This window comes from Hippopotamus amphibius, chromosome 14 (assembly GCF_030028045.1).
Source record: "Hippopotamus amphibius kiboko isolate mHipAmp2 chromosome 14, mHipAmp2.hap2, whole genome shotgun sequence".
Taxonomy (NCBI): Eukaryota; Metazoa; Chordata; class Mammalia; order Artiodactyla; family Hippopotamidae; genus Hippopotamus; species Hippopotamus amphibius.
Window position 1 is genome coordinate 77,056,047 of NC_080199.1, and position 16,674 is coordinate 77,072,720.

General features: G+C 41.4%; 1 protein-coding gene and 1 non-coding gene across 2 annotated transcripts in view; one reads left to right on the top strand and one right to left on the bottom strand.

Moving 5' to 3' along the window:
• Positions 1–16,674, bottom strand: part of LOC130835882 (phospholipid-transporting ATPase IB) — a 416,937-nt gene that overhangs the window by 324,981 nt on the left and 75,282 nt on the right. Inside the window, exon 23 of the mRNA XM_057707762.1 lies at positions 12,433–12,497. Coding sequence (XP_057563745.1) covers positions 12,433–12,497 — 65 coding nt within the window. The remainder of the gene's footprint in view (positions 1–12,432; positions 12,498–16,674) is intronic.
• On the top strand, positions 1,395–1,466 carry TRNAD-GUC (transfer RNA aspartic acid (anticodon GUC)). Its single transcript has one exon. It is a non-coding gene; the product is annotated as a tRNA-Asp (tRNA).

Here is a 16,674-nt window from a genome sequence, read left to right on the forward strand (position 1 = left end):
CAAGCACTCACCGAGGTGCCAACAGAAGGCGAAGCCAGTATTCTGTTCACACGGGGCCCATAGCACGCCGCCCCCCACCCTGACACCCAGCCCGGCACACTCTCCCCCACAGGCAACAGAGCTCTCCTGACGGCACCAAGTGGTCTTGGGGCAGATCCGCCACCCAGCGTGAAAACCATCTCCACCAGTATCTTTTCCACATCCTCCACCCCCATGCTGCCCTACCGTAGTCCTCAGCTCCTCACTGCTCAGAGGTCTATGCACTTACTTATATCACACCTACAACACACACGGCTGACCAATCCTGGGCCGGGTACCACAGGAAGTCCCCCTCGACCTGCCTGTTCTACTTGAACATTAAAGAATTACCCAAGTCCTAGAAGTGGTAGGGCAAGGCCAGGTATACCCATGTATACCCAGGAGAGAAAGTAAAATCTGAAATCTAAGAGAAACTGAACACTGGGACCTCTGCCATCGATAGCTTCAGTTCTTAAGTACATTAACGAATCTCCTTCCCAAGCACCACCTAAACTTCCACCCGTGTTCACAGGCTCCTGCGGCCCCTACCGGTGCTTCCTACACGATGGGCATCTAGCCCGGAGTTCTAACACAGCGTTCACGACTATGGCATGCTTCCATGCTGGGAACGTGCATGTAATTTACAGAGCAATAATCAATTTCTGCGTTGTTTACATTCATAATATAAAGCACAGGAAGCCATAAATTAGCTAACATAAACAATGTGTCATGAGGCAGGGGGGCTGGTAGATTAAATGGGTAGAAAGGGTTTAGCGTATCAGATCCTAAACACACACGTACATCCACTACCAACCGCCACCTTGCAAAACAGTTAGAAGCCCCTCCTTTCTTTCCCTGTATCTGTTAGTTCTTACCCACTGTGTGTGTTTTAGGTCTAGATAGTAAGATGGATGAGGGGAAGCTCACGGGACAGAAGAGTGAAGGAGAAGGGGTGTTTCTTAGCATTCTCCCCAGATCACTCTCATTTTTCCAATTCAATAGTAATGAAGAAACACCATGGGAAAATATAAATAAGTAATTCAGTTAATTGCATGGTGGAAATCTAACAAATATGAGTCAATTCAAGAAATTCATAAAGAAAACCACAGTAAACAATAAAGTCAAGGTAACACCAAGTAAGGATCAGGTCAGCAAGGCCAATATCTAGTTCTCTTCTCTACCCGTAACTTAAGAGTTTTTGTCAGATAGAACAGTTTTTAGTCTCACTCCACCAAACTCTTCAAATCACTTTCTACTCACAAAACGAGCATGTCCATTCTCAACGGAAAGAAAGGAAATATTGAAAAGTGGGTATAACTCAGATTCAATGGAACAGAAAATCCCAAAATTTAGACAAATTAAGACACAAAGGGAACTCCCTGGCAGTCCAGTGGTTAGGACTTGGTGCTGTCACTGCCGTGGCCCAGGTTTAATCCCTGGTCAGGGAATAAATAATCAACCTCTAAAACTAAAAACTAATATCTAAAGACTGCAAATGCAACATAAATACCAAGGAAAAGACCTTCCAATTATTCTATTAGACAATGATAAACTGTATATGGTCATGAAATAAGTCTCCACACAATTAGAGTCAAAAAAAAATTAACATCAAAGAAATGAGACAGTTCTTACATTCCATGTGGCATTTTAGCTTTTGTTATTTCCATCCAAATGCAGCAGGATTTTCAGTCTTACGTGTATCTCCTTGCAGAGATTTATCACTTGAGCCTTGTCTACTACTAACAGTATAATTAAACTGTACAGTAAGCTATTCATATGTCTGCAATAATTTCCTTTTCCACATACAGCAGACTTCAGCTTTATTCTGCAAAATTATTGTCAACGCCACATTTCAGATCGCGGTTACTGCTTCAATTCCCCGAGCACCCCCCTCTAAGCCCACATCCTGGCTGGAGGCTCTGGCAGCAGCTGCCACACATGTCAAAGGGAGGCTGTTATTACCTTCAATAGGAGCTACATGTGCCGGCCAAGACAGTTTGTCCCCTACGACCTAATTCAACTTATCAGATTGTGGTCTTTTTTTTTAAAGGAACAAAGGGTAACTTCTAGGACTAGTGATTCAGAAACAGAAAATAAATGCTCCAGAAGTGGGGGCTTCCTAGAAGTACCATTTTCTCTCTAGATGCCCAAACAGGTAACTATTCAGGGACTTGGAGAATCTGACAAGATAAGCTGTACATCCAATACTGTCCTTAAAACTTAGATTTTATTAAGTGGTCACTTAAGAACGGAAACAAAGAAACGACTTATATTCACGCATGGGGGGGGGGGAGTGTTAGAGATGATCTACCCACAAATTAAAAAAAGAGAAAGACCACCAGCAAGATAGGGAAGGCATACTGAGTCCACAACTCCTGAGAATAACGTTTCACATATTGATAACGTAATTTGTCACACAGGTCCCAGAACAACTTGTGATAAATCAGGGTGGAGGAACACGCTGCAAACTTTTCCCAGTATGAAGCAGTACAAATAAGTCCCACTAAGAGGTGACCGTCAGCCTTCGGCAAAGATAGCAGAGCAAACCAACATCCTTTTCTGCCTGTTGTATCACAGATGGAGCATCTGCGAGGATGGGGATTCGGAGCCACGGACACTTGTACAGTCTCCTGGGGAAGGTGAGATTGGTAGAACACTCCAGAGAGAAATGATGCATTGCCTGGCAGCACTGCGGGTATGCACACCCAGCAGCTGGATTTCTGCTTCTCGGCGCAGGGAACAGGCACATACAACGTCCTCCGCAGCACTTGCGGCAATGCAAAAATGGAAAACAATCTGAAATGTCTACCACCAAGTTTTAACTGCTGCGCAGCAATGAGCTGGAACTAGACTGATCACCAGGAATCAATGCCAAGCACACGGATGAAGAAAGCAAACTGCACAAAGATACACAAACATGACCTCGTTTACATAAAAAAATCCAAAACCAGTTTCTACACAGCTTATGGACACACACATGCGGATGGCAAAGGTGCCCAAATATTCCAGACAAGAGAAAGGAGAACTAATGGGGCGTCAATGGTCTGCAACGTTCTGTTGCTTTTAAAAAACCATCCTGCAACCCAGGACATCTAGCAATAACAGGACACCTAGCAATAAAAGGACCACTGGCGGGAATGTGCCCATCCCTCTATTTGAGAAGCAACGAGTCCATCACTTGACCGTGAAGGGTATTTGACACAGGATTTTGGTAGATGCACCTTATTAGGTTAAGAAAGTCCTCACCTACTCCTGGATTTAAAGTTTGTTGGTGGTGGTGGTTAAAGGAGATAAACGAATGCTAAGTTTTTTTCTGCATTCCATTAGATGACTGTATTTTTTTCTTTCATCTGTTAACGAGGTAAAGTATATTAATAACAGATTTTTCTAAAGAAAACACATGCTTACATTCCTGCAATTAAACCCAACTATTGATAAATCATATACAGTATCTGATTTTTTTAAATATTATTGGATTTGGTTTGCTAATCTTATATCAAAGAACGTTACCTCTCAGTTCACAGCTGAGATTGACCTGCAACTTTTATCATTCTGCCCTATTGCTTTTGCTTTGAAGGTTACTTTAAACATCAACCTACATTGAAAAGTATTGACTTTTTTTGTATTATCTTTGGAAAACTTTGTATAACATGGGAACTCTTTGTTCTTTTAATTTTTAACCAAACTAGAGTAGGAACATCTCAAGGGTGTCTAGTGTTCTCTCTGGAGGAAAAAATCAGAAGTAGTGATCCTATTATTTAATGACTGTAGGGTTATTCATGTTTCCTACTTCCTCGAGTCTAATGTTTCATATTTTTCCTAGGTAATTACCCATTTCATCCGAGCCTCAAATTTATTTACATAGAGCTCTTCATATTATTCTAATCACTACTCTCTCTACCTGGAGTTATTTGTCTTTTCTCATTCCTACCAATTTTTCTTGACCAGCTTTGCGTATGTTAATCTCATGAGTCTTATTGAAGAATCCACTTGGTTTTGTTGATCTTATCTTGCTCTTTTGCTAACATCTTAAATTGTATGAACAGGTTACTAATTTTAAGCAGTTCTTTTATAGGATAAGCAGTGATGCCACAAATTTCTCTCTCTGGGAAATTCAAACCCCATGAGTTTTGATGCAAAGTATTCTTCAGTCATTCAGTTCTAAGTATTTTCTAATTTCCATTGTGATTTCTTCTTTGACTCCTGAATTATTTGTAAGGGCAGTGTTAAAATTTCCAAGGGTACAAAATTTTATAATGACCTTTTTAAATCACTGATGTGTTGGCTTGGATTCACGGGACATGAGCTGAGTATAACCACTTCTCTACAATGTCACCGAGACTCCCTTTATGACTCGTACAGTCATTTTTGGAAAATACTTAAAAATGTGAGTGCAAAGAGACAGGTTGTGTTTGGGTATGCGACACACTCACATCTCTGTGTGTGTGACGTGTGTGTGTGTACCGTCAACAGCTGCTTCCTCATTAAAAGAGGAGAAATGAACAGCTGTAACCTAGAGCCTACGGCACACAAAGCTTAAAATACTTACCATCTCATCCTTCACCAAGAAAGCTATGAACCCTGCCCGAACTATTCGTACTCCGCACCTTACACTTTTCCTTCACGGCAACTGTCACAAAAAGAACTAAATTGTCTACGTCAAGACAATGGCTATTTTCTCAGCTAAAACAGAACTCTGAGAGTGGAGCACATGCTGTCATTTACTGTTATGTCTACAATTCTAGCAATGCTGCCTGGCCTATTAAAAGCACTCAGATATCTCTGGATTTAACATAAATTCTGAAGTTAAACACACATTTTTCTGTTTTCTTACTCTGAACATTCTCTTTCATATGCTTTTTACTTTATCAGCTGTCAAGAGGCAAACTCTATTTTTAAAAGCAGCGTTTCTAAATCTGTGTCGCTTATCACAAGAGTTACTCATCAAAAAAGAAATTCAGTGGTTAAATAAGTTCGGTTCACAGAATATCCTGTATCATCCTCACCAGATTCACAGCGCAGCAAGTGTATTAAAGACCGCACAAATCTTGTGGTAGAGAAACGTACTTATTTATAACTCTGTATCGCCCCTAAATTAGCCAGAGATCCCATTTCTCTCATAATGTCTGTTCACATGTCATAAAACACGGTTTTAGAAGATACAGCAAGAGCAGACAATGGAACCAGAATGGGGCCAGCTTCTATCTCAGCAGGGAGGGCAGCAGTCAAAAAACGCTCAGCAAAGGACCAGACAGTAAACAGTTGAGGACGCGTGGTCCGTTTGCTGTGTTGCAATTACTCATCTTTGCCATCGTAGCACTAAAACAGCCATTGGCAATATGTAAACGGCTGTTTTCCAATAAAACTGTATTTACAAAAAACAGGTGGTCAGATCCCTCTGCTGTGTAACAGAAACTAACGGTGCTCTATGTCAATTATACTTCAAAAACAGATTTGCGGGTACCAGAGGTGGGGGTGCGAAAAGGGGAAACTGGATGAAGGTGGTCAAAGCTACAGACTTCCAGCTGTAAGATAAGTACTAGAGATGTCATGTACAACATGAGAAATATAATTAATGCTGCTGTATGTTACACGTGAGAGTTGAGAGTAAATCTTAAGAATGCTCATCACAAGAAAAACAGTTTTGCTGTTTAATTTTGCATCTACGAGATGATGTTCATTCAATATACTGTGGTAATCATTTCACTATGTACATAAGTCATTATGCTACACAACTTAAATGTATACAGTGCTGTATGTCAATTATATCTCAAAACCGGGAGAAAAAAAAAACAAGTGGTGAGCTGGAGTTGGCCCAATGGTCGGAGTTCGCTGACCTGTGCACAAAGGGACTGAAAAAGACCTATCCTGTGTGGTCCAGGACAGCAGCCACTTGCCACATGTGGCCGTTTAAGTTACTTAAAATTGATAGTTCCTTAATCAAGCTAATTATGTTTCAAGTAATTAATAACCACTTATGGCAAGTGACTGTGGCAATGGACAGCAGAGGAAAACATCTTCACTTCTCACTAACACCTTCTAGAAAGTATTTTTTCTTTCTTTCTTTTTTTAATATAACGATCATTTTAGTTTACACTGTTTGAAAATTTAAGTTCTGGGTAATAAAAGGAGAAGAGTACCTGAATGAAATAATGTTACGGCCAAATGAATAAGCTCAGATGGACTAAAATATCTTCTGGGAGGTTTATAATTTAAATTTAAGACTAGCTGTTACACGGGGTGAAGGAGACAGCGGTAACAATAAAGCCAGAATGTCCCCGCTGAAAGCAGAGCTGAGAGCACATCTCCAAGAGAGAAAATTCCTGTTGCTACCTGCATAGTAAGCTTTGGTTTTTATGTGCCAAGGAATGTTTTTTCTTCAACATGTTCCTAAATCATGCATTTTAAACTGTTCTCATGTTGGAACACTTAAAAGAAAATGCTCATCCAAACAGAAGCAGAATCAATGACACAGAACACGGTGCCCCAGAGAGGAGCAGCAGAAACCATGAGCACAGACTGAACACTCATCAGCATTTCAGGCTGTGCAACCATCCATTAAGAATTCATTTTGATATAAGAGCTTCAAATCTAGAACACGTTAAATATCATCTCAACTTAGAGGATTTCAATTCCACAGACAATCCTGAGAAAACATCCAAATTTCCAACATTTATATCACTTGTACACACGTGTGGTAAGCTTTTGTAACTTGCTAAGAAATTACACATAAGTTGTGAGAGCTTATTTGGAGGATGAGGAGGGGTATGCGAATACATGGACTTTGTGTGTGTGTGTGTGTGTGTGTGTGTGTGTGTGTGTGTGTGTGTACATCCCCATGTACGTGAATAATTTCCATCCAAAAGGGTATATTTCCCTTGACCTAGGATCCTTCTAGGATTTTATTCTAAGAAAATAAAACAGCATGAAACAAAATAAGATATGTCCCCAAACAAGAAAGGTTCGAAACAACCTCAATGTCCAATAATTAGAGTTAATTCAATCATGAAAATATATACCACGGAATCCATGTCATCCTCTAAAAAGGGCTGTAGCTAAATATTTATTGATCTAGAGATAGAATTCTAGTTAAGAGAAAAAACAGGCTAACAAGAGTGTCTGTTGTATATAATTCCATTTTTAAATGGCCACATATATACACACACGTGTATATACATATAGTTGCACTGTTAGTAAATGAAAAGCCAAAACATAAACATCATATATAATATAATAATAAAATGTATACTATAAATTGTATATATAGACACATAAATATGTATTATATACATTTAGGTAGATACAGACATCTATATTATACATATATATATATATATATATATATATATATATATATGTAAGGTAGATATAGATACAAAATATATGTCTGTATTTGCCCCAGAAAAAAGTTCTTCGACTATTACTCAAATTTTTAATTCCAATTCTTTGGGTAGAATTCCAAGTAATTTTATTTTTCTTTTCTCTCGTTTATATCAATTCTTTCTGCTTTAAATAGATGGAGTAATTTTTTACGGGAGTAAATGAGGTTTAAAGCTATTAGATCGACAGAAAATCTAAATTATCCTCAGAACAAAGCCAGACAGCTACGGTCCCACTAGTCAGGTGGACGACATCAAAGGTTCTGTCCTAGATGCACCTTGGACGCCATGCCAAGCAAAACACACCCAGGTGGACACAAGTTACCTTTTATAAGAACAACAGTGCTTAGAAACTTGACCACAGAATAAACTTCACTGAAGAAGGAATTTAACAGACTTAAGCCTCCCGTGTAGTCATTTTTCTCTGACAACACCCTGGCCGGCTGTCACAGCAATGCAGGTTGTTATCTCAGCCGAAGAACTGCCATTACTGTTGACACGAAACATTTTTCATGATACACCGTGATGAAACACCATGCAATTACTGACTTTCTCCACCTGGGGAGCCGGCACTGAGAAGACTCATCGGGCTCCCTGAGGAGTCACACGTGCTGTCTCTCGAGCCTTTGGAAGCTTCCAAGGATACCGTCAGCGCTAGAGCCAACAAAGCTGGGGGTTCCGAGGACACGGGTCACCTATTACGAACAGACCCATCGGATGGGAATCATTTTTTAAGTAGCTACCGTTTTACGTTTTATGAAAGACCAAACCAAAACAAAACCGTATGAGTATTAAATTATAAGGAGTTCAATACATTGAAGTTCTGATTAACTCAAATTATTTCAAGACTATTAGTAACAAATATTCATCACGTTCACGTGCACAGAGAAAATGTTCAGAATACTTTTTATTGGTAGAATTTTAAAAATCATGGTTTACAGTGCATTAATAGAAGAAGAAAGTTACTCATTAATGTGTTCTTCAGAATAAGGAAAGATTACCTCCCTAACCAGAGGTCTGTCAAAAGCTTCAGCAAAACTCACAGAAATCTCTACCCCTGTTTTCTCTCCACCCAATCCTTTGAGTCTACTCCGATCTGGCATTCATCTCCACATCGTCCCCCAAATAGCTCTTGAAAGGTCCCAAGAACCCCCCTCATCACTAAAATCAGTAACAAACTCTCAGAACTCATCTCACTGGACCCATAAGGCATCATGTGGTCCAGCTGCTCCTTCCCTCCTTCTTGAAAGACTTCGTTCCATGTAGTTTCCAGGATACCAACCCCTCCCCCTTTGTCTACCTACTTCCTTTGCTGGCACTCTTCTCCCAAACGTTCAAACTGAAGTACCCCCAGGGCCTCGTTCTTAACAACCTCACTCTCTCTATCAATCCTGAGGGTTTTATCAAGTCTGAAAACACTTTAAAAACGGTACACTGACTACTCCCAAGAATCTCTCCATCCTGGACCTCTCCCCTAAACTCCCAGACTTATCTATTCAACTGTCTAGGGGCTTCTAACAACCAGTTCAACCCTAAAATGTCCCCAAAGAGCCCTGATTCCACCCCCCCACCACACTTGCGCCTCCTACCATCTTCCTCATCTCAGAAATGGCAAGTCAATCTTTCCTGTTGCTCAGACCCTAACCCCTGGAATCCTATCCTTCTCACAGCCCACATTCACTGTCTTAGCAAATCCCATCAGCTTTACAGAGAAAATACCCCGAATCTCACCACCTCCCACCACCGATCTGCGAACACTGATCCAGCCTTGCCCGTCATCTGCTACCTGATTCCTGCCGCAGCCTGCTACCCGGGGTCTCGGCTTCTGCCCCCACCTCCCTTTACTCTACACCTACCCCAACAGCCAGATACCCTTTTAAAAGGTCAATAAGATCACGTCTGTCTTTAGCTCCCACTCCACCCATGACCACCCATCTCACTCAGCACAAAAGCCAAGTCATGACAACGGGGTACAAAGCTATGGCACGAAGTCCCTGATGTTTCTCTGACCCCCTCACCCACCACACGCGATGCTCAAGTAGAGCAGGAATTCATCAGCCTTGGCTCAGCTACAGAACTCTTCCCTAGTCTCGCGGGGAAGCAGAACAGAGTCCTGACCTTGGGAACAGAGCCACAGACGTATGAACTTGAAGCCTACCTTGCTGACGTCCGCTCCTTCAGGATCATCCAGTAATTTTGCAAGCACCTAATTTCCTGTTTTCACTTCCTATATACTTAACATTCGTTTATGTGCCGATTACTGAAGTAACATCTCTCAGCCTCAAACCTACCCGTCCACTCTTAGTTTGCGACGTGGGAGTGGGGATTCTACGAACCTCATTCCTGAAGCGCCAGTGGGCTCCCTGCCAGGCTCTACGTTCTGCTCACATTTCCACCAGTGACAATTAAACCTCCCAGCCACACCCAGACCCAGGGAGGCCGGCAAGTGTAGTCTCCGCCACAGATGCCGTGAATGAGTTTTACATGATCCCATTTGCACTGTCATTGACTATACGTACTTACTTCATAAAACTCTGCGTTAGAGAATCGAGATTTTGCTCACGTATATCCTTACCAATCATCTTTCTTTCGATGGCTCATTGAAAATAGTTTCTGTATTCCATAAGTTAACACATGTTAAAAACCGCTGTACTTTCCTAATAAATTTCATAGTTTGTTCGATCATTTTCTTTATGTCTCCATCCATATTCATTTTAATCACTGTGGCACGAAGGACAAATGCTCCCCAAATGGCTTGGCCCTTTCTGTCTTTTACTAACAAACATCAAAAGACGTTTAGCAATCAATAGCTGGCAGTAGGTGCTGTGAAATTTAAGAGTGACTGACTTGAACATACATTTTTTTTATAAACTGCTGATAAAGTTGTAGATTTTTATTCCCCTACTCGGTATTCTTAGTTTTTAAGGTCTCATTAATTCCAATAGCTTCATTTTGCCACAGCTAACGTTTCAAGTTACTGTTATACACTTAGGGCAAGAATCATGATTAATGATAACAGCCTTGGGGATAAAACTGCAATTTAACTTGTCAGACCTGATCACTGTTTTCACTCATCAAGCGCCCCCGAAGAAAACTTGCACTAGCTCACGTGTCCAGCCAGGGCACGCTATTGTAGCTTCTGCGTACACTACTGTTATCTCAGTTCCTTTTTTTTTTTTTATAAACAGAAATCCTTTCAAGCCAGCACCTTGTGAGAGTCAGTGTACCCAAAACTATAGTTCGTAAACCCATTTAACCAGTAACACAAATGACAAGATCGCACAACGAGCTTCAAGCAAACAGAGGAGTGAGGGTCCCAGCGTCACCGCTTCTTATTTGTGGGACCCCTTCTCCTCCCCTTCCTCCCAGACCCATCGCTGGTTAGTGCACCAGAAACACGACCGGGTGTGCCAGCACCAGTCCCCATGCTCTCGGCAACACTGTGACTTCACAGAACTTTTTTTAACCAAAAAGAAAATCACATTTTCTTCTGGTATCTTAGCATATTATCCAGTGCCCCCCTGGGGTGCACTTCCTCCTTGATTCCAAGACCACTGATCTCTGTATTATAGAGCTTAGATGTTACTTTGGCAACAGCTGAAACACTCAGAACACAGAGCTAAACCCTGAGCATTTACAAGCATCTGGGGTCCCAGCCCGGACACACTCACAGGTCAAGTGAAGGAGGGGGATGCCAGGTGATGGATGGTCTTCGAGGTAAGCCCCTTAATTCCCTCAGACTTAAACAGGAGATGAGGTGAGGAAGCCAGGCCTAGTGCTTCTGATTCCTGGCTCACTTCCTTGGTCCCTGTCTTGTTCGGTTCATCATCAGAACCTCCCTGTACAAGTGCAACTAACTCTGTCACCTACTCCAAGCACTGGCACTTAAATATAATGTACTGACTGCAAGTGTGGTCATGGGCGCCTGCCAGTAACAAGCTCTTGTTAAATGACCTACAAATGGAATCTCACTGTTGAGCTCCTATCTTCATATCAAACCGCCAAGCAGGTCACTGGTGACCCTCAAATCAGCTCCCAACCAGGGTCTCATCAGCAGCTTTAGGCCATGACGGGGTGTGTACATGTCTGTTCCACTCTCTGTGAGCTGGTGGCACTAGGATGTTGGAGAACTAAGCACCTGTGTATTCTGTAACAGGTAAACATAAACAATTCCTGACACTTGAATATCATCTTTAGTGTTTGTACTACAAAGAAAATCCTACAAGTCTCCTTAGCAACCAGCACTGGAATTGACCACCACCCCTTAACGGAAACCCTACCATGAAGTCGAACCAGATTAAAACTACCCCATTTTAAATGCACAATTCTAGGTAAAATAGTTATCACAAAGCAATTTTCTGAGCTTATTATTTTTATATGAATTTGGAATATTTATTGTACTTAACGCATTTCTTAACACCCATGGTACCCCTTAATCAAGAATATAAAGTCATCTACTTAAGGATTCTTAGGATGTGCCGAAGTGAGGAACATTCTTAGAATCACAGAATGATAAGCAAGTAAGTTTAGAAACATAGCAACCATCAACATCAGATGTTTTCCAAACCACAACTCTAACACGGACGTATATCATTCTCCAGACCTCACAAATTCTTAAAGTCCATTATCAGTACTGGGAGAGCAAGCTTTCAGCCGTGCAGCTAGCCAGAAAGACTTTTTTTTTATATATGGAGCGTGCCTCTCACTAAAAGCTTCTCTCCTTCCTCTAATATGACAGAACTGCAGCTGTGTCTGAAAAGAAAGTGAGTTTCTATGACAGCTACCATCTAAAAGCACATAAATCCCTGTATCTGGTACCAGAGGTAGAGCTGACCATCTTAATGTTTAAATAAATGACTTTATGACATCCAATCATAAATAAAAACAGAAAACACACCAAGCAGTTTTATTATTGTTTTTTAGTAAAAAAAAAAAAAAAAAAAAAAAAAATTAAACCCTGATTATTAATCATCCATAGCCGAAACAAAGAGTTTAACATAGTTATATCAAACACAGCTTCTGAAGAGCTACTTACATCCAAAGAATCCTCCTTCAGTAGGATAAGGGCCATATTCTGTGACACCAACCGGCAGGAATAGCCTAGAGTAAAAGAAGGAACAACATATGTGAATTTACCGTCCCCACCAGGAACTCATCATGGTCAAGGTCACCTGAATTCAGCCTCCCTTCCTGCACCTTCCTTATGACCATGTTAAGCCTATGGGCTCACACAGAGGAATCGAGCAAGAGCTGGGGAGGAAAAGTTTACACCGATCTCGCAGACAGCTCTAGTAGCACAGCTCGGGAAGGTCTTCATAACTAACGGCTGAAATAAATACTCGTCAATGTTCTGTGGACTCTTCCTTATCCTTGTTATTCTTGTATCATATTAGGATGAGCTTTGGGTTCTCTAAAATAACAGCAAACACTTTAGAAAGACAAATGGAATCCAACAGTGCTCCTCAACCAGCATAAACATGCCTACTGTGATATCAGGGCCCCTCACTTCATTTTTAAAAAGGCAGGTAATTCTCACAGAAGGTTTCTAAGGAATCCCACGCTATAACGAGAGATCACCTTCCCTGCAAAACCTCAAAGCAACCCCTGTTTCAAGACTTAAATCTGAGTTTAAAAAAAGTTTGTTTGGAACAAAAGTATCCCAATGCTAATTCTTAACAATTCCTATTATATTTTTAGACAATGGTTTCTCTGTAGGTTAATTTAAGAAGGATACTCTTTTCCGCTTTTCCTCCTGGAAGGTGAACGTATTTTCTCTGAAGCTCTTTCCTACTCAGACTTTGCAGTCCACACGTCACAGCTGGAGATGCTCAGTGACACCATGACCAAGGTAAGAGCCTCTCCGGACGCCTCCCCTTCAAGTCCCCACCCTCTGGAGAGAAGGAGGAGGCGGCCCCAGCCAACCCCAAGTCCAGGGGTGTCTGTCGGGGCCCTGGGCTTTCTTTCAAGTCACCCTCCACCGACTTGGTGCCCCCGAAGAGAGCTGCCATCGACATGTGCTTTTCACCAGCCTCTACCTTAATCTCATTGAGAAAAGGCAAGAAAAGAGTCCTTCCACCTAGAAAATTGGCCCTTAAAGGGATAATGGACCAATGATCACAGAAACAGGGGAAACGTCATCAGCATGAAGAACCGTCAACCTTCAAAACAAGGATGTGAATGACCATCTCAAGGAAGAGCTTTAACTAAGGATGTTCCTCAAGTGACAGCAGCTGGGATTCTCCCCCGCAGAAGAGCCAAAATACCCCTCCCCACAGATGCTATATTTAACTAGAAGAGGAGACAGGCACTTAACTAGTGGACAAGTCACAGAACTGCTGCGTTTATGTGCTCAATTCTACCCAGCAGGCTCTCTTTCCATCCTCAAGAAACCCTACTAACAGGCACAAAATAGAACCCAAGACAGACAACAATCAGGATGAGAAAAACCTTCGGGTTTTTTTTTTTTTTTTGGTGGCAGGGGGACAATAAATATTTTTGTTTCTTTTGGAATGTATGAAGTATATCCTTCACTAATGAGTATCATTTGAGAGGAATATTTATAAGTCACTTCAGAACAAATTTTAAAGCACAAAATTATGACCTTTCATCCAACTGTCACTTTCTTAAAGCAATACCTTAAAGATCTATTCCAGGCAGTTAACAGTTATCTGAAGGAAATGAGATAATTTTGCTGGTTAAAACCTCGTGTATTATTTTAAAAGCAAAAACAACTGAATAGCTTAAAATCACAGGACCACATGGGCAAATACCTGTTCAACCTCTAAGAGGAAAAATAAAGGGAGGAAACTCAGCACAATTTTCTATACATTTTCAAACTTGTTCAAGCCTGTATTTTAACACTAGTGATGAGTAGAAATGAGGCTTTCCCAGAAGGCCATTGAAAATTCTGCATGGCAGGATGGAAATAATTGAACTTTGTTTCCCGCTAAAATTTTACAAATATATTCTTTGTTCCTATAAAGTCTTAGATTAAGTGCAGGAGGGAGGTCTATATTTTATTTTCATTTACAAACAGGGATATTGGAACTCTCGTCATTTTTCTTCCCTTGTCCCAGAAACGTCTAGCAACTTCACGCAGTAGAGACAGTTACAAATTTAGTATAACTCACGCAAAAGGATTTGCTGGTAGTTTTTGGTATGAACAACAGCTGCAGAAGCAAGCTGTAACTTTTAAGCTGCTGCTTGCCGCTTGATCTTATATTCTGCAATTTAAGTAAAATACCACTTGACAACTGAAGCTGCATAAAGTTATTATGGAAAAATTCAAAGTATTTTTCTAGCCGTTGCAGGGAGAGGATAATAAATAAAACCACTGACATGTTCATGAATTTAAATACACAAAACTCAAGGTTTCTAAGAAGAAATAGGTTCTTTTGGTTTTGTTTTGTTTTGTTTTTTTCTTGGAAAACGAAGCAAGATTCTGCTTAGAGAATTATCACACAGAACACTTGCTCTAGACAGACCATGGAAGTTTAACACAGTTAAATGTGACTTAGTTAATGTGGCAAATTAAATTATGTCAATGCAAGTTTGGTGTGCTTGATTTCTAATGTTTTCGGATAAAATGAGATCAACTCTTGGAGAACAGCCAGCTATGAAATGTCAATCCACACTTGTAAATTGAGGTCTATTTCTTTAATCTCACAATCTAACAAGACGATCATAAAATGACTGAAAAAGGAACCTCTGGGATTTCACTTTTTTACTACGGCTGAACTTAACGGTACTCCACAAAAGTGTTTAGTCTTTCTACTACCTGAGTATAATCAACACTCAAAGAAATCAAAATATTACAGCATCTATGGTACTTAGAGCAGGACTTGATTTTACAAAAATAAAATCATCATTCACACTAGAAAATACGGCCAGACCAAACCTCTCTCGGAACTTGCAATCAGCGTCTTTTTTTGATGTAAGCATATACTGTCAAAGGCATCCCAGCCCAGATTTCTTTGGAGATGCTTCTGGAAGGATCAGGAACAACTGATCCTTACTAACCATATACCTAGGATCTATAAACTACCCCACAGTGGGATTCAACACGCTTCCAAATCCTTAACAAGTATGTTGTTGGTTGTAAGTAATTTCAGGGAGAACCTGGTCACTCCACATCTCAGTGTTGAGTGTATGAAACACACGGCCAGACGTCAAGAACGAAGAAACTCTTCGTCTACTCTGGACTCAATCAAGGATGTTCAGTGCAAAATCCCTCCTCACCCAAGAGCCAGGATGTTGAGACTCATCCACAGAACCACACCTGGGCACCCTTCCCTCCAGACCCTCAGATGCGTCTCAGGAAGGCTCCGTCACAGGCAGGAATCTGCTGCCTCTGCCTCACCTCGTGACCTCCCCCCAAACCGGGCCGTCCTGACCCACGCTGCGCTCATTCTTTGTTTTAAACAAATTCTCGAGGTTCAAGTTTTAAACCTATCTCATCTGTGAAGCCTTCCCTGGTCTTTCTGATGCCTATCTTTCCTTCTGGGACGTGACTATCACCGGTCATGGTCACGTGCTCAGATTCTCAGCACTCACACCTGTGTGGCCCAGCCTACGTTACTTGGTATCTCTGTGTCTCAGTTCTATCTTTAACAGGGGATAATGCCCATCTCAAAGCGGATATAAAACTTACCTAAAGGGCTTCGTTATAATATGCCAAATGTGCTAGCATTTAATGAGTAACTACTACTAACACCGGCCCTGCTCAGCACCTACACTGCACAACTGGTACTTTCTCATCTATTTCATTCCCAGGTTTATCTCCTCGTTAACGTAGGGCCCCAATTAGGGACTTAAGTGTCCCCAGCCTATAGGGGAGCATCTGGCAACAACGGAGCTGCAGGTAATGAAGACATTGCACACCTGCCTTTTCTGTGACCATCCCTGGGACCGTGGCCGCGGCCGAGCTCCCCCAGGCCCACCTGAGAATCGGACTTGTCTCCCTGCCAATGGGCAAGAATAGGACAGGCGAGCCACATTTACTGTCCACGTTTAAGACTATAGACATGGTTTAAAGGTATCAAATAATGGGTTACAAAACACGGGGGGAGGGGTGACCAAATTCCAGCTCAGATGGTTCACAGCGAAGGTGATTCCTCACGTGATGACTTTAAAATGGAACACGCACCAGGATTCTGTTCTCACTCATCCTACCTCCTCCAAGAAAACTGAGACTCTGAAAACTTCACATCTATTGTCGAGCTATGTAATAGATGCTTTATCCAGTCATGATAAGGAAGTGATGACCGCACGATTCCCA